This window comes from Mauremys reevesii, unplaced genomic scaffold, assembly GCF_016161935.1.
Source record: "Mauremys reevesii isolate NIE-2019 unplaced genomic scaffold, ASM1616193v1 Contig1, whole genome shotgun sequence".
Lineage (NCBI taxonomy): Eukaryota > Metazoa > Chordata > Testudines > Geoemydidae > Mauremys > Mauremys reevesii.
In genome coordinates this window covers 4,576,665-4,598,140 of record NW_024100715.1, presented here as the reverse complement: position 1 = coordinate 4,598,140, position 21,476 = coordinate 4,576,665, and the positions used below count along the sequence as shown (strand labels likewise).

The following is a 21,476-nucleotide window of genomic DNA, read 5'->3' as shown; positions in this document are numbered from 1 at the left end:
AAGAACAGGAGAACATACAAGGATGATTGCATGTGTTCATATCATGTACTCTGTATGTCTCTCTCTGTGTATCATTGTGTTCGCATATCAGTTTAGCTCACAGCTCACTCATGCATGCTGAAATGTTAGTCTCTAAGGTGCTGCCAAGCTCTCTGTTTTTTTTGCGGATACAGACTAACACGGCTGCTACTCTGAAACCTAACTATACTAAGTAACTTAACAACTATAACTAACTATTAACAACTAATCAGAAACTATTAATAGGTACTAAAGTGAATGCTAGGGAGAGTGGAGATCAGCTAAGCTGTGTTCCACAGTTCCAACGACCGCCACAGGCGGTAAGAAGGAACTGAGGGGGCACTGGGTTGGCTGGGGCATATATCCGGTGCCATGAAGGCGCCACTCTAGGAGGTGCCTCAGCTGACCCACCGAGTGTTACTAAGGTAAAAATCTCCCAACGATGGTGTATGCGGTGCGCACACACCTAATTGGAATCAATATGAGCAAGCACTCAAAGAAGCACTAACAAGCTATTGTTTGCCTGCTTCCTCATAGCACAGGGCATTTATTCCTCAGGTGATCAGTGAAATTACACTGATAGCACCTTTTGGGCTTCTCTACTTTTACAGGAGATTTGGGATGAGGTTTAGAGAAGTGATTTTGGAGATTTAGGTGCCCAGCCTCCCTCCCTCTTGCAAGGGATAAAATGGGATCTCCCCTTCCCACCAGCTTTAAACACCTCTTTCAGGGGGTTTGTTTTCAATTGATGCCTGGGTCTGCTCAAAGACATCAGCAAGAGATGCCATCTCATCCACAGACTTTACATGTTTGTCCCACAGACACTGCTTTACATCAGCCTTACATATGCCTAGGAAATGCTCTTGAGCAACAAGATCCAACATTCCCTCAAAGCTTGTAACACCTTTACCCCTCACCCATTTTCCCATCAAATCTTTCAGTCTGTTCACATTTCCTGATTACTCTACCAATATCCCTCTTAAGATTCCTAAATTTAACTCTATATGTTTCACGGGTAATCGGAAACATTTGCAAAACGGTGTTTTTAAATTTACAGTAGTCTAAATCTTCATTAATGAGCATTTCATTGAATACATTCAGAGCTTTGCAGTTAATTTTGCAATCAGGGTAGGAACTCTCTTGGCATCAGGGGTCTCATGCACTGCACACAGCCTTTCAAAGGTAGTTAGATATTCAACAATATCATCTGCCTCATTGTATGCAGGACATAAATGGTCCCAATAGTGGATTTATGGAGTGATAGGAATCGCTGGGGTTGGTGGGTTCTGGGTCTGCTGCTCTACAGGTCCAGCTGGTGTTTTCGCTCTTTTTCTTTCCATTCTTTCTTTTTCCTTCCACTCTTTCTTCGCATTTCTCCTTTATCTCCAATTCTTTCAGTTATAACAATCTGTGGTGCTTCCTCTCTCTTTCTGCAAACTGCGTCTAAAAAGCTCCAACTTTGCAACTGCTTCCACCCATTTTCCTGCTTTTCTGTTTCTACTTTCCTTTCCCAAAATCAGCAAACACAAAATAACAAATCGGTAGCCTCTGCCTAACGTCCCTTAGCCACCACACTTAAAAGCCTTACGTAAAATCTTTACACCCGTATATGAAGTGCAAATCTTGCTCAGTACAACAAGCTGTGTATTTCACCCTGCTTCCTGCACCACTGTGACGTTCCCCTGGTGTTATCTGGACTGGTGATCTGCTAGGTCACTCCAATCCTTGACTCTGGGAGCCAGCCTTACCCTGCTCTGCTATGAGAACCCCCACTCGGGCTGTTCATGCACAGCCTCTGGCATGTAAGTTGCTTGGCTTGTGCAACCGAATGACACTAGCCAATATCTCCAGTCCCAGACACAACCCTACGAACCTCTGTCTTGCAGTGTCCAGTTATAACCACTGGACACTGCAACTTTATATGAGTTTGTTAATTTAACAAAGAAATTGATATGTACCAGGCTTGTTATCCCAAGGGGATTCTCTGACAGGCTTCAAACCAAACGCACTGCTTCAGGTAGCACAAAGAATCAGATTTATTAACTACTGTGATGCAGCAGGAGAGTGTTAGCAGGGAGCCATATTCCCTGCAAGGGGAGGAAGGTTTGCTATAGATTAACTAGAGCACCTGAAGCCAATTAGAGCACCAGCAGTCAGTCACATGATATAAACCCCCTGCTTCAGCCAGACAGTGTGGGGGTTGGAGCAGGAAGGTTTGGTTGGAGCAGAGAGCGGTTTGAAGGAGTTGAAGCAGAGAACAGTTTTGAAGAGAGACAAAAGGAAAGTTTGGAGAAGTGCTGCGGTGGGCTGAGAAGTCCAAAAACCCTAGGTAAGGGGCACCTGGCTTGTGTAGAAGGAAGGCAAGAAGCCCCTCCACAAGCTGAAGGGCAGGAGAGGGAAGTAGCCCATGGGAAGGAATCACCAGTTCAAGTGGTTCACCACTAACCTCAGGGCCCCTGGGTTGGGACCTGGAGAAGAGGGTGGGCAGGCCCAGGTCCCTCCCTCTCCCCTCCCCTCCTCAAGGACACTAGTGGGGTAATTAAAAATACTGGTTCAGAGGCAAGCAGCGGTGCCCTGAACCTTCCCCAAAGAAGAGAGAGTGCGAGACCCAGCATAACAGTACCGGCAATTTGCCACACTACAAAGATAGGTTTTAAGTAATTATAAGTCAAAGCACAAGAAGTTGGATTTGGTCAAATGAAATAAAAGCACAATGCTGATCTTAACACTTTCAATACTCTAACAAACTTAGATGCTTCGCACCACAGGCTGTCTGGCTGCCCTTCAGCCAGGTTCTCCCCTTCAGTCACTTGGTGGCGGTGTCTATAGGTAGAGGTGGAAGAGAGAGGTGGAGCATGGCAAATGTCTCTCCCTTTTATCATGTTCTTTCTTCCCTCCTGGATTTGGACACCCCCCCACCGCCCTTCAGGGTCAGGTGAGCATCACCTCCTCATAGTCCCAGACTGCCCAAAGGAAGGGGGGTGACTCACTGGAGAGTCCAACAGATCCTTTATTGCTGCCTAGGCCAGTGTCCTTTGTTCCTGTGAGGCTGGACTGAGTTTGTCCCATACATGCCTGATGAGGTGTGAACTGCCCCTCCTGGAGAGTTTTGCCTGGGCTTGTTTTAAGCCACGAGGACACATTTTTAGCCTCATAACTATATACATGAAATTACAACCTATAACATCACTGTAACAACAATGCTCAGTGCATCAAGAACCTGCCGAAGACACCTGACATGACAAACTTTGCAGTGGATACCACACAATCATAAGGATGAACATGGGGTGCAGGGGGTGCCCTTGAAATACAGAATGTCACACCTGTGAGATACAGCTCTACTTGTGATGTCACTTCACTAGTTCTCCCTTCACTATAATATTCCAGCCCAGACTGGACCTGAATTTCAAATGCAAGAAAAGCCTGTCGTTCTGTCTTTATCCACCTTATAAAAGCAGGGGGGAGGGGGAAGGGCACAAGCCCAATTTTTCCCTTCGAAACTCCCCTTCAATATTCATCATTCATGGGACAGATTGAAACTAAAGACGATTTCTCGTTCACACATAGAAAATACAGATAATGTGTCTGTCTATAGCTGGAGAGGGTCTTTTTCACAAATCCATTTAGATGCAGCACCGCAGGTTTCAAAATTAATCCCATCTTTTATCATCCCGCAGCTGTTCCCTTCAGCAGGAGCCACTACCTTGAACCTGGGAAACACACCAAACAAACAATCACTGTGTAGAATTTTTTAACAAGATTTTTAGCAGCTTTGCCTCATTCTGACACCTCTCAAATTTCTTCCTTAACACCTGAATTGTTCCTACAGAGCCCTCGTTGATAAACCGCTTCCTAGTGCATGATCCCTGTAGTAGCAGCTCGTTGGCCTTGGTCTATTTCTGGAAAACACTTTTCCATATTAGAAAACCCGGCCCTCAGGATTAGCCCGACTGCTGTGGAAGCCACTGAATAAGGCTCAGGACTCATCTCCTCTCTGTGCAGAGGACTGTTCCAGCGCTTAACATCGCTTGCGCCCATATGTAGCCTGTGCCCCCTGCTGCACATCTCACATGGACTGAGAGGATAAAAACACTCACAGTGTTGGATTGAACTGGGAGCCGTCCACCCAAGTCCATTTCCTCGCGGGGGATGTAACAGTGAGTCCAAGCCAGACCTGGTTTGCATCTTTGGAAGTATTTTGTATGAATGTCTGTAAATGACATGGAAGAATGAAGTGATGGGGGAAGGAGGCTCTAGGGGGTAAGGTGCTAGCTAGAGACTCTGGGAACTGGGTTCAAGTCCCCAGACTCCTCCTGTGACCATGGGCCAGTTATTTAGTTTCTGTCCTGACTGGGGCAGAATTAAGGCCTTGGTACAGTCTGTGTGGTGTGGGGGGATCATGCTGTCGGTGAGGTGTCACCGCTTGGGGGCAGGGCACAGGTTATGTGCTGTTGCTGGCCTGAACTTTTCATTTCCTTGCTTTTTAGTATGTGTAGAGCAGGGGTGGCCAAACCATGGCTTGTGAGCCACAGGCATCTCGTTACAGTTAAATTGTGGCTCCCGGAGCCCCCTCCCAGCCCCATTCTCTGCTTGTCAGACTTGGGGGGGGAGCTCAGGGCTTCTGCCCGGTGGTGGGGCTAGGAGGGGCTTTTGCTACAGGCGACTGGTGCCTGCTAAGAGTGGGGGCGGCACAATTTAAAGGTTCCCTCTCCCAACAGCTTGAGTCCAGTCCTCCCACTGCTGGCTGTCCCCCCTCTCACCCTCAGTGCCCCCACCCTGCAGCTCCCAGGTGTTAGCTCCACATGACAAGGCAACGCCAAACAGCTGGGAAGTGCAGTGAGGAGCTCCCAGCTGTTTATCGCTGCTTCTCCCCACAGCCGCAGCTCCCAGTGCAGGGAGTTGGGCCCAGCGGCAACGTGTGACTGAGCGGGGCCAGCAAACCCTGGGGAAAACTGGGGGGTACGTGCCCTCTTATGCATCAGCTCTGGCTTCCTGCCCAGTATGGAGTGTGTGTCTGGGGGTGTGTCTCAGGGCTGTAGTCCTGCAGGGTGCACCTCCTGGGGCTCAGGGCTTCAGCAGGAGCAGGGCTGAAGCCTTGAATCCAGGCAGGTGCCTTCCATGGGGCTGAAGACAGAGACTCCCACCCCTGCAGGGCCCAGGGCCCAAGCCCCAAGCCCTGGCAGATGCCTCCCACAGGGCCAAAGCCCTGAGCCTTGTCAGGTGCCTCCTGTGGGGCTGAAGCCCTGAGACACCCCCCACCCCCACTCCTTGCAGGGGTGAGTCCCAGCAGGATAGAGTGACCGGATGTCCCAATTTTATAGGGACAGTCTTGATTTGGGGGTCATTTTCTTATATAGGTTCCTATTACACACACACACACACACACACACCGTCCCAATTTTTCGCACTTGCTGTCTGGTCACCCTACGGCAGGAGCACTCTGGCTCTAGAACTTCTCAAGATTGTTGTATGCGGCTTGGAAGGTCAGTAAGTTTGGCCACCCCTGATATAGAGCAACCTTGACAGACACACCACATTGGTTTTGTGTATTAATTGTTACTAGTGATGCCCGTATCCCCAGGACAAGTTTTATTTACCATCTCATCCTGGTCCCGGATCACCAGCAGCCGAGAGCTCCTCCTTGAACAGTCATCGCGGCTCTTGTCCCAGGGATTTCTTTCTTTAGACACCCAGTAGCACTTGTCCCTGCGCAGCAGCCAGTTTGGGGGGCAGAGCTTGCACCCTGATCCCTCTGGGGGGGAAATGGAAACGTTTAATGGAGCTGAAGGTTCTGAACTGCATCACACTCATGCACAGGCCTTCAGGCTCATCATTTCCGTAAAGCTAGGACTTGGCTTTGTTTGAGGACGGGTCCAACATTCCACTCGCTGCAGGTGCTACAGGCCGTGAGGGAGGGGTATTGGTGAAGCTGTGAGTACCTCGGCCCTGAAATAGCACCGGCTAACGCAGGTCAGGCTCCACTGGAGTCCTTCACTTCCTCCCCTCAGCTACTGTAGTGTTCTTGTGCACTGCTAAACAGCCATTACGTTTCCCCTTAGAGATGGCTGCATGCCAGTTGGGGTAGATAATACTACATATTAAAAGAGTTAAAAGAACTTTATTGTGGTTGCAAAGTCAACATTGGAAATGCCACATTCATGGCTTGCCCTTGCAACTGTAATTCAGCCTGTATGTGAGGTCATCCAGTACATTGAATGCTTCGGGAGCCATCATGGACATGGAACCAAACAGGCCTGTGCACTGAATGAGGCAGCAGTCCTGAGATAAAAATAGTAGATAATCATGCAATAAAGACCGTATCATCAGGCACCACACACAAAGGGGGCTGAATTAAGGTTGTGCGGGTAATCTGGCATTTCCTAACTTTCCGAAGCTTGGCTTTGTAACCTTCCTGTTCTCTTAATGCAGTATTGTGTTTAATTTCCTAGTTTTTAAAAAACATATAAAACAATTCTGGAACTGGAACAACTCCACCATCCTGAATCAGCAGCAGCATTTGGACCTTGGATCTTCAGTATCACACCACACTACTATCGCTCCATCAACAGGAACAACTCCGCTTGCTGGTTACAGGAAAAGTCTGTTATCCTGGGGGATGGGGGCAGGGAAAAGGCCTGGGTGGTCAAAGGGAGCCCAGCCAGCTCTCTCTCCCTGCCCAGGAGGAGCTTCTGCTCCATGTGGTGTTCCTGGGAGCAAGGGGTTGATAGACCACTGGGGCCATGTGCTGGGTGAGGGGGAGCCTGGCCCAGCTCTCACCCCCTCCTCACCTCCATCTCTATCTGCTGTGGTAGCTCCCAGTGCAGGGTGTGCGGCTGTGGCAGCTGATCCCAGCACTTTGACTGTTATTTTGTTGCACTGCAGTGTTTTCCTGAGGATCCCAAGCAAGGTGGGAAATGGCGGCTCTTCCAATGTTTCCATCTCAGCAAAACCTGGACGAAATTTCATGGGCCAAAGAAAACATGTTTCTCCGGCCTGAGGGCTCCTCTCACCCCCCTATTTCAAAGGTTGCTTCGAACAATGGACGTGTGAGAGCTCCTCAAAGATACCACAGGACCCTTTTACCATGGAAGTGTTAGGGACCCTAAACATAGGAGTCGCTACCAGCTGCCCTAGGCTATAAGTAGTTATTGAAGTGGTTTGTGTCCTGCACTGGGTTACCCTAGCTGACCACTAGATGGCACCACAATACAGGAAGGTGCTGAGAGAGAAGGAGCTGAGGTTACCTGCTGAGTTGCTGTGAGATGATTCACACACAAATTGTTTCAACTGGAAATGGAAATCTTTTAGGCCAGTGCTGCAGTTGGATTGATGGATGATTCTCTCCCTGGTACTGTTGTTCTCCAGTGAATTCAGAGATCCTTTGAGCTGAGAAACTTCAGAACAACATGAGCATGAACTTCAACTACTACTTAGGGATTAGCAAACTGAGAATGAGTGTGTGTGTAGTAAACCGTTACATACTGTAGCTATCAAATTCAGAACTGGGACACACACAGAGAGCATGACATTGAAAGAGAAAATCTCATTTATTACACATTTTAAGATGTCTTCCACTTTTCCCTGTGCACACTGTACAGTGACGTTGTGAGAGCTGGATCACCAGGGGCTCATGTATCAAGTTCTAACACTACCTTCTTCATGTGATATTGTTCCCTTTGTGATGAGGATGAAGAGTCCAGGATATTATTCACAAAAGCATTGGAATCAGAAATGTGCGGGAAGGGGAAATTTCAGGGTGCCGCATTTTGCGCAACTTTATTTTGAACTGCTTACCCCAAATGCCCATTGCTATGACAGCTCCCAGCAGGATGAGGATCCCAGCTGCTCCAAGCCCTGCAGCGAGCCGATGCCAGCAGGGACACTGGTGAGCTGTAAGAAGCAGTGTTTGGTGAAACATCTTCAGCACATAATGCAAGAAATAATAATGGACTTTCCCGTGGAGCCTGTGCAGCATGCTCCAATAGGGGTTATGTTCCTCCTCACATAATACCAGGAATAGTTTTAAATCTGTCAGTTAAGGGCCACGTTACTCTGAGGGCACCCCGTGACAGAACAGAGCAAAATCCTGCAAAGGTGATGACAATACTAACAAATCCGTACTGTCAATTATTTAACACGGTTCTATCCCACTTACAATGGCTCATATTTGACCATGCTATAGGGCAAGTCTGTGCGTCGGCCCCCTCAGGCCTTGTGTTGACCCGGACAGTGGTTCTTAACCTTTCTGGGGTCAGGACACATTTGTAAACCTCGATGGCCTGTCATGACACCGTAAATAGCATTAGTGCAAAACACACCTGCCTTACTACATATCTTACCCATGACATATAAATATACACATTAGTGTACCAAGTACTAAATTGTAAACCATACATACCAGAGCAGCAGCGTCTGCGGCTCCTGTCCTGGGGCTGGCTGGGTTCAGCTCCCCACTCTGGGTGTTGTGGCTTCCTGGGTCACAGTGCTGCTCAGGTTTGATCTGACCTCCCTGACGGGGGGCAGCTGGGCCAAATTTGTGTGAGTGGCATTGTGACCCTGTGCACAGGTTCGTAGTGCCACTCATACAAATTTGGCCTTTCATCACCCTGTCATCATGACAGAGGAGAGGCTGGGCCAAGCCTGAGTGATGCTATGCTCCTGTGCAGCAGATCACAATGCGCGGAGCAGCTCCCGCCTGCAGACTGGAGCTGCAGGATCAATACAAGATGGACTCTGCAACCCCCAAGTCTTTCCTCCCTTTCTGCAAAAAGGAGTTACCTGTGTTCAGTCTGTTACACCTCTGTTCTCTAGCCATTTCACCGCCCCAAGCATGGCGGCATGCTGCGGGGGGCGCTCTGCCGGTTGCCGGTCCCGCGGCTCTGGTAGACCTCCCGCAGATGTGCCTGCAGAGGGTCCATGGCTCCGGTGGACGTCCCGCAGGCGTGCCTGTAGATGCTCCACCAAAGCCATGGGAGCAGCGGACCCTCCACAGGCACACCTGCGGGAGGTCCGCCGGAGCCACCTGCTGCCCTCCTGCGACTGGCAGAGCACCCCCTGCGGCATGCTGCCCCAACCACGCACTTGGTTCAAGGACAGCCAAGTGTTTTGTAAGTAAACAAGCTCCACTGAGAAAATAGCTTGAGACCGGATCACTAATTTCACCTCCAATGAGAAACTGACCTGCCAGACCCAAAGTCTCCTAACGCTTGGCTAAACAGCAACAATATCAAGGAAGTCAGAGTCACTGGATCTATACCAAATAGTTGCACATTTTCATATTGACAGAACAGCTGAATATAACCAAAGGCTAACACACTTTGTAGCATCTGTCAGCCAAGCTTGTTGAATACACAAGGGGCTCTTTCCCATCCTCACCCCCCAAGCTTCATGGGTGCCCCCTTCACCTCCCTGTACTGCAGGGATTCCCTGCAACTCCCTCAATCTCCCCCTGCCAGGAGATCCGTGCCCTCCATTCCCTCATCTCCCATACCAGTGTCCCCTTTTTATTTCCCCCATGCTGTCCTTCTTCCACACCAGGGTCCCCCATTCCTCCCCCCACACACACACATCAGCAGTTCTGTGTTCCCCTCATTCCTCTCTTCTCCCCGTTCCAAGTCCCCCATTCTCCCCTCATAACAGGGATGCTGTGTGCACCCACATGCCCCCTTCCTCCCACTTCCATCCATGCCAGGGGCTCAAAACATAGGCCCATTCACTTATGTTAGTACGAATCAAGAGTAGATGCTAACTGCATTTGTTTGTAGTTACCTCTATCCTGTTAGATGTAACCAAATTTAAGCTTGTAGTTGCTAAATCTTTTTCATGTCTCTTTACATTATGTATGTGTTCTGTGGTCAATCAACCTTAAGATCAAAGATGTGTGTATACTGCATGAACCTAATAATGTTACCTGTATGGTCTTCAATTACCTGTCCCTGTTGCAATGGCTGGCAGCAATTACATTATGTAAATCAATGTAACAGGATTATTTGTGCATGTAAGGAAAAAGCAAGGGTCCTTGGTTTAACAATGAAGAGAGCAATAAATACTGGACCTTGGGGATGGCCTTGCTATCTCTGATCTGTTGAGGCTACGTCTATGCTGCCAATTGAGTAACAAAACTTTTGTCGTTCAGAGGTGCTAAATCCTCCCCCTTTCTTCCCCCCCCCTGCCCCAAAGACAAAAGTTTTGACGTGGCAAGCGTCAGTGTGAACTGCGCACTCCTGCCAGCAAGGTGAATGCTGCTCGTTGGGGGTGGGAGTACAGCGGCTACACTGCCCGACTTTCGCTAAAAGCTGTGTAGTGTAGACAAAGCCTCAGCTCTGACACAGGGGGAGCTTAAACTATTGGACTGAGATCCCCAGTGGGATGCCCTGAAAGATTCCTGAAAGGCCTCTAAGAGATTGACAGAGGGTTAGCTGACGTTATACCTCTGCCAACAACTGGACTCATATATTCTGATGCAAAAGTAATGCATCTTATCTGCTTTAGCTTTTACCAACTCTCTTTTCCTTTTTTAATAATAAATCTTTAGTTAGTTTACTAAGGATTGGCTACCAGCATTGTATTTTGGTAAGAACTTGGGCATCCTGTTACCTGGGGTAAGTGACTGATCCTTTGGGATTGGAAAAACCCAATGTACGTGATTTTTGGTTTTAATAACCTTTTCTCATAAAGTCCAGTTTTCCTGGGTGGTAAACAGGGGAGTGGAGAGCCTAAATGGACTGTCTGTGGCTTCATGATAACTAGTATAGTATTTTGGGGACACATATTTGTTACTGGCTGGTGAAATCTTATGATAGAATAGGGTGACCAGATGGCAAGGGTGAAAAATCGGGACAGGAAGTGGGAGGTCATTGGTGTGTATAGAAGACAAAGCCCTGAATATCGGGACTGTCCCTATAAAATTGGGACATCTGGTCACCCTATGATAGACTATACCACCAGTCTGGGGTACTTGCACTGTAGTTTGGCAGTCTGACCTGAGATTGGCCCTCTTAGCTGTGTCCCAGTGTGACAGTGGCACTCTACAGTTATTGTGTTACAAAGAGACAGACAGAAATGCCACCCAGCTGAGTGTAAGGCCTTGCAAACTCAGCCAATTACAATTAACATGTTCCATATGCCCTATGTAACAGCATAGTTGGGATATTAATATTTATTTAGCAACTGCAATGTTAGTAGAATAAATACAGAGGCTGACAACGTAATAATCTAAAATTTTCTCACATATATCAGTAAGCTCATGTATCTATAGAAGTTACACTCCAAAGATATCTATTTTGTAAAACAACTTGTATAGTTACATTTCAAATACACCCAGCCATTTTCAAGGGAATCCTTTAAGAAAAGGGAGTGTCCATCCTTTGTTAAAATTTAATTCAGGATTTCTTGTTTCCTCGTTATTTTAGAAATACTGATGCATATTCATTGCTCACCCCGAATCTCCTCTCATACTTACCACAGGTTCCCTCCTGTCTGTTCTAAGTCACAACTTCCCAAACTTTGACTGATCCACAAATACCAAATCTTATAGCTTCTCTCTGCGCTCAGGAAACGTGAACACCTCATCCCTAGCCTTGGAAATGCCCCTGGCATCCTGTCCATTTCAGAACGTAGGAGAAGATATCCCTTTGTGCCTTCATCATTCCCCCTGGACCAGGCTTCCCACGTTTCATCCTTTTCAGCAGTCCCCTTTCCTGTATTCCTCAGATACGGGACTTTATTCTTGTCTGCACAGACACTAGTAGTCCCTCTCTACACTTAGCCCATCGAGTGGCACGGACTTCACAACCCTCTGCACTGAATTGGCTCCCCAACTATTTTCAGATCTCATCATTCCTCCTTGGACTGTGAGAATCCCACATCTCTCTAATAGAACAACGAAGTCCTGCCAGATCCCTTCTGCCCAGTCATTCCTCTCAAGACACCACATTTACTGGCTTTTACAATATATACTATAGTAGGGCAAGTCAAATGGTAACTGCAATACTTCATTTGCATCCTTCAAACAGGTTTATGAAATATATGATTTATTTTATTGCGGTCACACCCAAAGGTTCCAGTCTGGAGAAGTAACCTATACTCTTACTAAGGCCAGATCTACACTAGGAAATTGACAGGTGTTAGTCTGTATCCACAAAAAGAACAGGAGTACTTGTGACACCTTAGAGACTAACAAATTTATTTCAGCATAAGCTTTCGTGGGCTACAGCCCACTTCATCGGATGCATAGACTGGAACATACAGCAAGAAGATATTTATACATATAGAGAACATGAAAAGGTGGAAGTAGCCATACCAACGGTAAGAGGCCAATTAGGAAATTGCTCTTACACTAGGAAATTGGGTCAGTATAACTGTCACTCAGGGGTGGGGAAACTCCACACCCCAAGTGATGCAGTTACACCAGCCTAACCCCTGGTACAGACAGTGCTGTGTTGCTGGCAGGGCTTTCTCCACTGACATAGCTACTGCCTCTTGGGGAGGTGGAGCACGTACACTGATGGGAGAAGCCCTCCCGTCAGCATAGGCAGCATCTGCACTGAAGCGCTACAGTGGCTTTGCGGCAGTTGCACCACTGCAGCGTTTTAAGCATAGACCTGCCCTAAGAGACTGAATCATAATCTTCTCATGCCAGGGACGCTCTCACTGAGTACAGGACACAATGGAAGAGAGCCTGAGGGTAACAGTAATAAGATCAGACATTACAGAGATTAGCTGTGTGCACAGTTTGATGGTGAATTTAATTGTATAATTATGTTAGGATACCTGCAGCCTTGGGTAAGAATCTTTGTTATTTTAAATCTAAACAAACAAACAAATAAAATAATTTGAAATTTGTTTCCTCCTTTGGTAAAGTTAAATAATTTACCCCAAACTATCATTCAACTTAGGCATCATCGGTTGCCTGATTTTTTTGTAGGCATCACAGCAGAGATAGGGCTTGAGGAATTTGAAAGAAAAGAGGGTCATCAAAATATAACAGCCTGGCCCTTGTATTTGTATGGAGAGCCTGTCACTGACTATGACATTGTCTGAGACAGTTTGTATTTACACTGAAGTAAAGTGCCCCACAGGGCATTAAAGAAATTCAGCATCCAGCTCCAGGAGTGGTAAAGGACTCAGGTTAGCTAAGTCCTGCCAGATGCATGTTGCATAGAACACAGACCTGTCCTTTGTTGCTAGAAAACCAGTGTCTAAACTACCCGACTGCGCTTCGAGTTACCGATGTGGGGTAACTATTGTGTGATCCCTGTTGCACCTTTAATATAGCTGGTGGATTGCTGGTGATGCCAGGGGTTCGGCTGATCACCAGTTTGGAGGTTATTTGCCATATGACAGAATTGGCAAACTGCTGTGTGGGTTTTTTCCACCTTCCAGTCAGCATCAAGGAGGTCTGGGTTTAGATTATAATTGTTGCAACTTTGACAAGTTCCCATGTGGTTGGTAGATTAGAAAGGGTTTGTTTACAGGTTCCTGTAACCCAGTGGGCTGCCTGGGTCATGGTCCTAGCACAATATTAATTGGCAAGGGGGGTTGCCTGCGCTTTGAGCTGGGGGAGCAGTTCCCTGTGCTAACTCTGACTGAGCTAGAGCCCTAAAAACAGAATGTAGCTGCAGCAACGTGACAGGCAGGAGGGGTGTTAGCCACTCTAAGTGCCTGTGGTCTCGGCTGGGTTCATACTGATGTACTTGGGGTGATGAGTCTGTCCTGCTGCTCGAGCTAGACACACTATTTTTTTAAATATCCTCTAGTTTTAACACACTAGCTCAGTCAGAACTAGTGCAGGGTTTGTCTCCCCAAGCAGGGTATCACACCTCCAGCTCAAACTGTAGACGTACCCTGTGTCTCATGCAGCTTGTGGCTCACCTCATCTTGTCTCTAGCATGGAGGAAGGGGTGGGACTCTGGCTTACAGTAAGGGTGAGGGTGGAGAGGGGGCATGACTGTCACGTTTACCCTCTAGTCTGAGGTAGACCACGGCCATTCGTGCCAACTGAGATCCACACTGGGACAACCTTTCTGGGTAGTTACCCTAGTTAGGTATTAATTTAAGTCACAGCCTCCACATTTAACCATATAATGGTGTCTATGTCTCATTGTCTTTATATCCACATTAACTTCTAATTGTACTTTGTCAAGTGGCTGAATTTTTAAATGCAGTTTAAAAATAAAGCAGCCAGTCTGAGCTTTGTACATGTGGAGCAATGACAGGGGAAGAGATGCCTCCTAACCTGATCACCAAATAGCCCCCTTCTTCCTCAGCAATACTCACAATTTCCTACTGTGTCACACACCATACAGCTGTTTCAGGATGCCTTCCCACAGCCCAGCGCTATTGTCGGCATCCCCTTGGAGACCTTTCCCACCCTTCTGTAAGGGAAGAAATTGGATTGTATCTGTATCCCAACCCATCAGCTCCCCTTGTGACCCAACATAGAGAGCCTGTCAAGCTATCAGGACAGGTAAGGCAAAGGCGGCCCTGAATTAAGGTGTAGGTACCTCTCCAATATTATGGTAGAAAAACATTACTCAAGTGAGAATTGTGTGACAGTTGAATGTGTCAGTTTCTTCATGTAAGAGGTATGTCCTGTGAGTCCTTTGCTGAAAGCCCTCTGTCACAGTAACGCTATGTCTGAAACACTGTGTCATCATAACTTCTAAAATCCTTTGTGGGAACAACTCCTATACTGGTAACAGAGTGTCTTCTGAACTTGTGTGCCAAAAAGCATTGCATTATCAGTATCAGACTCCAGGGTTCTCTTTTTGTCTTTAACACCAATTATCTGAAGAAAACATTAAGCTCGGAAGTAGATATTTATAATTGTTATTGTATTAATTCAATTGCCATATGGAAAGTAATATGCAAGGCAAAAACACAAAACAAAAAGTTCAGAAAGTCAGATTTGTTGCAAAAGAGCTCTGAAAGAAGGTAATGCACCCCCTTAATTTTATTTTTTTGATAATTGGAGGTGGTATTAATCTGTGTTTATCACGGAAATGTAGGTATGGAAGGGACCTCAACAAACCATCTAGTCTATCAGCTATGCTGAGGCAGGATTAGGTATATCAGGTCCTAGCCCATCCCTGACAGGTGTTTGGAAGCACCACACTCCAGAACTTTCAGAACAGACAAACTGCATCCAGACCTGACATTAGTGTGTGGCAAGCTGATGCTCTGTAGAGTCACACCCTAGCTTAATGCACACAGGGGCCTGTAAAGTTTCCAAGTAGACAAGCCCGTACATACGCCACTCCTGTTACTACAAGCCAGAATGACATTAGCCTTTTTTTGCAGCAGTATCACACTGTTGACTCATGTTCAGTGTGTGATCCACTATAACCACCAAATCCTTTTCTGCAGTACTAGTGCCTAGCCGGCTATTTGCCATTTTGGAGGTATGCATTTGATTTTTCCTTCCTACGTGTAGTACTTTGCACGTGTCTTTACTGAATTTTAGCTTGTTGATTTCAGACCAATTCTCCATTTATCAAGGTCATTTTGAATTCTAATCCTGTCCTTTAAAATGCTTGCACCACTCCTAGCTAGAAACTGTCATTCACAAATTTTACAAGTGTAGTCTCCACTCCGTCATCTAAGTTGTTAATGAAAATATTGACTAATATTGGACCCAGGAAAGCCACCCGTGGAACTCCACTTGATACGATCTCTCAGTTTGACAGTGAAGCATTGTTAACTACTCTCCGAGTATGGTCTTTGAACCAGTTGTACACTCATCTTATAGTAAATTCATTGAAACCACATGTCCCTTGTTTGCTTATGCGATTGTCATGTAGGACTGTGTCAAAAGCCTTGCTAAAATCCAGATACATCATGTCTACTGCTTCCCTCCAGCCCCTAGGCCAGTTACCTTGTCAAAGAAGGAAGTTAGATTGGTCTTGTATGATTTGTGCTTGACATATCTATGTTGCTACTAATTATCACCTTATTGTCCTCTAGGTCTGAACAAATTCATTGATAATTCGTTCCAGTATCTTTCCAGGTATTGACTGGTCTATAATTTCCTGGGTCTTCCTTTTTCCTCTTTTTGAAGATGAGTACTGTGTTTTGCTTTCTCCAGTCCCCTGGGTCCTCACCCATCCTCCATGAGTTCTCAAAACCAATTAATGGTTCTGATATTGCTTTGGTTATTTCCTTAAATACTCTATTGTGAATTTAATCAGGCCCTGCTTTCTTGAATGCATCTATCTTATCTAAACATTCTTTAACCTGTTCTTTCCATATTCTGGCCCAAGATCCTTCCCCCTTGTTAACAGTGTGTTACGTAACTGCTCAAAGTTAATGTTTTTAGTGAAGACTGAAGCAAAAAGGGCATGAAACACCTCAACTTTCTGTGTCAGCCTTTATTTGCTTTCTTTTCCTGTTAAGTAATGGACCTACATTTGCCAAACTAACAGGTAAAATTCAAATATCAATTTTAATTTGTGTTTTATTCATTGTCACTTTTAAATCATTTCTTAATACTAAAGGCTTAATACTCCTATTAAAAGGCGAACTGCCACAGTCTTATTGGGTTATCACTCTACCGTACTACTGTGAAAAGAGATTAACATCTACACTATTTTATCAGTTCTAAAAGATCATCATAAAGATTTTAAAGTTTCAAATAATACCAGTTTTCTGGCAAATCCTTTAAAAATTGCTCTGTAATTTTTATGCTTGCATTTTGCATCCTTTGAAGTCAAGGATTCTTAGCCTCACTGGGGCATAAACAGGTTTCAGGGGGCTGTGACCACAATCCCTTTCTTTTTGGATACGTGGATGGGTGCCCTAAAACTTGTAGTAACATGGAGTCAAGTATGGAAAGCTTGAGAACCTCTGCCTTAAGTTAACATTTAGCTCAGTTCCTTATTTCTTCCTTATTCTGATATTCATTTTCCCTCTCTCCTCCCATCCTTGCTACTATGTTCCTCTTTGAGAGTCTCCTTTAAGTTAGGACTTTTGAAAATTCATTTGGTGGGAGACATGTTTATTCCTCTTCTGCACTCAGAGATAGAAGGGAAGGTGGGAACGTGTTCCCATTTCTGAATCCTGTGTAAAATCCCTTGGTTGCCTGTAATTTTTTCTGGTAGCCAAACTTCCCTTTTTCTCCAGCCACAGTTCCTAACCTCCTCAAATAAACATTGGGCCTTTAACCAGAGGCTACTAAATCCTTTTCTTCACTCTGCTCCTATTAGTGACGCAGGCTCCATGACACAGTTACCTAAATATCTCCTCACCTCTTTTCTTCTAATCCTCTCTAATGAGACAATGAAATCCTTCCTGTTCCTGGAGCCTCCCAGGTTCCTTCTGCTCTGTTCACTCTTCCCAAGACTTGACCAATGCCCTGCTCCTTACCCCTTTGACTTATCCCACTATAGTAAATTGTAGATTCTCTAGCTTACTTCAATCCTCCAAATATGTATGAAAGATAGCATGCAATAATGTATTGTATTGCACTTGTAATTGTGTATAGGCTGCCAGTGGCTACTCTTGTAGTGTTGTGGCTGTTTTAATACTGATATAATGCACATTATAATAATGCTTTAAAGAAATTCCATATCCAGTTCTGACAATTGTAGGGGATTTCACATTCTCAGAAGTCCCACTCTGTGAACATAACATATAGAGCTGCTCCTTGGTTCTAAAGACCTTCTTTCTGAGCTATCTGTGCTACAATTCAAATAATAAAAAAGTACATTAGGACTGCATTTTTGTAATCAAAAAGAGAGATCATACTAGTACAAAACTAAGAAATTAAAGACTTACTGAGGTGCCGAGGTGGATGCAATGGGCTGGAAGTGGCTCCCAAAATGTTTAAATCAGCATAAACTATTTCACCTGCCATGACAAGCGCAGAGGAGGGAGAGCACGTACAGAAGAGGACGGAGTCTAAGAGCAGCCTCATTTATATATGAGCTAATGTATCCAAACTCAGGAAGTGTCTGTCATCTCTCTGAAGCTTTTGTACTTCCTTTCCCCTTGGTCATTTGAGAAGTCCATGCACCCAGGCTAATCAATTAATGCCTATGTGATAGCAACCAGGCTGAGTTGTGCTTGAAAACACTCAGGACAGGAGAGCTGTTCTGCAGTAGGGTATTTAGGATTTCAGAAGCACAATTATTTGTCAGTAGTACAAGTAAGCTGAGCCCTGATGCATTTAGCATGGCAGCTCTGAAAATTCACATGGCAAGAAAGTCTAGTTAAAGCATAAAAGAGGGAAATAGTCAATTGGCGTTCCCCTCGCCTTTCAGTGGAGCAGCCATCTTCCATGTACGCCCTAGTTCTCTCTCTGTTGTTGGGCACTCAACTCTTGTGTAAACAAAACAACTCTTTTGCATGTGGTGGCTGAACTGCCTTCCCCAGGGAAAAGAGGCTCTGCTGGATCAAAACCTGAACGTAGGAGTTGTGGTGCAACCTCAGCTCCCACTGAAGTCAATGGGAGGCCAGGGCACTGTAGCAAGGTCAAGACTCACCACTGCGGTGTCTCCTGCTGGTCGTCCTGGGAATTAGCTCTTTTCCAGCCTCTGGAATTCCTCCCGATGGCCAGTGTCTCTCCTGCCTCAGGCCCCCATGGTGCCCTTTACCTTGGAGGCCTGCCCAAGCAGGACCCCCTCACTCTGGGTCTCCCCTCCCAGGGGAACCCCCAACCCTCTATACCCACCTTGCCTTAGTGGCTACTGCCAGTCATCACTCAGCCCCCTTTCACTGGGGCAGACACAGTCTGTAATGGCCACTCATCACTGGCAAGGGGGTCAGACCAGCTTCTCTGCCTATTCCTGGGCTGCACCTCCCAGCCCCAGTACCTGCGTATGCCTTTATCAAGGCCTCAGCCTGGAGCTCCCCAGCTCAGCTCGCCTCACCCTGCCCTAGGTACCTTGCTCCCAGACACCTAGCCCTTCCCACTCCAGAGTCAGAGTGAAACTCTGACCCAGTTCCTCCCTTAGGCCTTCTTATACTCCCAGCCCGGCCCTGATTGGCTGCCTCAAGCCTGCTCCTGATTGGCTTCCTACAGCAGCCCTTTCCCAGGGCTGTTTTTAACCCCTTCCATGTCAGAGCAGGGTGAAGGCCCTGCTACAGGCACTCAGCACCACACAGGATAGGACTCCATGTCTGAGGACTGATAATACCGGAATCAGTTCAATAGACTGCAGTACTGCCAGCCCCAAATGTTCAAAAATCATGAGTCAGGCTCACCAAAAATCATTAGATTGGCTTTAAAATCATGAGATTACATAAAAAATAATAGAGTTGATGTTCTATATTTGCCTTCTGCTTTTTGAGCCCTTAGGGTGCAGTGGGGTCACATTTTGAAGCTTTCTCCACAGCCATGAGGGCTAGAAACTTTCTCTTTTTTTAGGCATGAAGCCTCAAATCATCACATCTCCTCTTGACTCCAGGAGCTGGGGCTTTAAGGAAAACAATAATTATGAGACTCCTGACAAAATCATGGGAGTTGGCAGCACTGAGACTGGCTCAATAGAATTTGTGCCCACAGTAAAACTGTTCGGTTTGCATTTGCACAGTGTCATGTCAAGTGGGAAATAGAGTTGGAGGGCACTGGTCATATGCTGGTAGCCTGCATCTCCTACAACACTCACTGCCACTCTCAATTCGTTAACTAGCAGGTTGACAATACAACTATAAAGTCTCAACTGTACAGCAAGCCCAGCATCTTATGTAAAACAAGGAAATAACATAGCATGGAAGAGATGGGAATTGAACCACTTTAAATTCACTCAGAAATTTTATACTTTACCTATATATCTATACAGATATATAGATATGTGTGTGTGTCACACACAGAGAGAGAAATTCTGGTGGATTTCCTGCCAGTAAACGGATTAAGAGGAAGAGAAAGTTTAAAAAGTCCTGATCCATTCTTACAAAGACCAAAAACCATCTCTATTCCTCATTGGGAAGCAGTGTTGTCCACTGGCTCTGCTACTAGACTTGCACTCAGGAGATCTGAGTTCTGTTCTGTTTCTGGTTCTACTACTAGCCTGCTGGGTGACCTTGGCAAGTCACATGAATCTTCCCGTGCCTCAGTTTCCCCATCCCTACAATGAGGATAATGATACTGGACCAGATTTTCAGAGATATTTTGGGGCTTTTGAAAATCTGGCTAATTGACGACATGCTTTGAGATGCATAGATAAAAAGTGCTTTATTATAGGTGACACAGCTAGTGAAACCTATACTTAATGTTGCTTCACACTTTCCATTATAAGACCCTGTTTTCAATAGCTTATAACTTTGCCAGATTTAACTGTTCATGCTGAAATTTCCTGCTGTGTGTCTGCCTCAGGCTGATTTTTTTTTTAAGTTTCAGCAAAAGTATTCAGCCATTTCGGAGTGAGATTAGGGAAAACCATATTGTTCTACCCATGTTAATGACCTGGTTATGAGAATTTTCTGCAGAAGCTCTAGCACCTCCAGGCTTTGGCGCAGGGACTTCAATATGACATTGCGGAGTGGGAGAAATCACCCTGCTATCAGGGAAAGGCTTTAGCAGTTCCAGTGAAAAGCCACTCAAATTTGGCCAAGTTATGAGCCTTTAACAAATTGTACTTTGCACAATTTCAGTAGAGACTTGTTAGAGCTCCACTGCTAAACCCCCAAATCACTGAGCATGCTCCATTCCAGCACAGCCCCTATACGTGACAGGATTTCACATGTGCCATCCCAGAAAGCAACCGAGCAGGAAGGGATTAAAGACTGCCATTCTCAGCATGTGCTGAGTCCATTGGCTATGTCAGCCACCATCACCAAGACTGGTTTGATGAGAATGATGAGAACATTCAGGGCTTGCTAGACCAGAAAAGAAAAGCTCATCACATATGGCAAAATGACATATTACACCAGCAGAAGAAAGAGTCATACAAGCAACTCAAAGCTGAAGCCCAAAGGAAAAATCCATGACATCAAAAATAAGTGATGGTGAGCAAAGACCAAGGAGATTGAGTTTTATGCTGATAAACATGACATCAGAAGCTTTTTTCAGGCAATAAGGGCCATTTATGGTCAATGCTCCCATGGTCCCACACTACTCTGAGCCCAAGATGGATCGACATATTTTTTAAGAAAGCAAAGCCATCAAAGCCAGATGGAAGGAGCATTTTGAGTTACTCCTGAACTGTGGGTCAACTGTCTCTGATGCCACTATCAAATCTATACCTCAATAAAGTGAAAGAGAATCTCTTGCTGACCCCTCTGTCCTTGAAGAAGTAACATGAACCATTATGCATACCAAGAACAACAAGGCAGCAGGACCAGTTGACATACCAGCTGAAGCCTACAAGTTTGGAGGTGAAGAACTGGTAAGGAAGCTCCACAAACTTTTTCTTCATATCTGGTATAATGAGAAGATTCCAGAAGACTTGAGAAATGCCAACACTGTTACAATCTTTAAGAAAGGAGATCAGTCAGAGTGTGGAAATTGAGGTATTGCATTG

The 21,476-nt window shown here is 45.8% G+C and overlaps 2 protein-coding genes across 2 annotated transcripts in view; one reads left to right on the top strand and one right to left on the bottom strand.

Moving 5' to 3' along the window:
* LOC120392530 (killer cell lectin-like receptor subfamily B member 1B allele C) overlaps positions 1 to 21,476 on the top strand; it is a 126,081-nt gene that overhangs the window by 49,055 nt on the left and 55,550 nt on the right. The window lies entirely within an intron of this gene.
* LOC120392514 (killer cell lectin-like receptor subfamily B member 1B allele A) overlaps positions 3,585 to 21,476 on the bottom strand; it is a 30,054-nt gene continuing 12,162 nt past the window's right edge. Inside the window, exons 3-7 of the mRNA XM_039517317.1 lie at positions 7,813 to 7,908; positions 7,263 to 7,412; positions 5,616 to 5,770; positions 4,116 to 4,228; positions 3,585 to 3,728 (exon numbers count right to left, since the gene is read on the bottom strand). Coding sequence (XP_039373251.1) covers positions 3,608 to 3,728; positions 4,116 to 4,228; positions 5,616 to 5,770; positions 7,263 to 7,412; positions 7,813 to 7,908 — 635 coding nt within the window. The 3' untranslated portion in view covers positions 3,585 to 3,607. The remainder of the gene's footprint in view (positions 3,729 to 4,115; positions 4,229 to 5,615; positions 5,771 to 7,262; positions 7,413 to 7,812; positions 7,909 to 21,476) is intronic.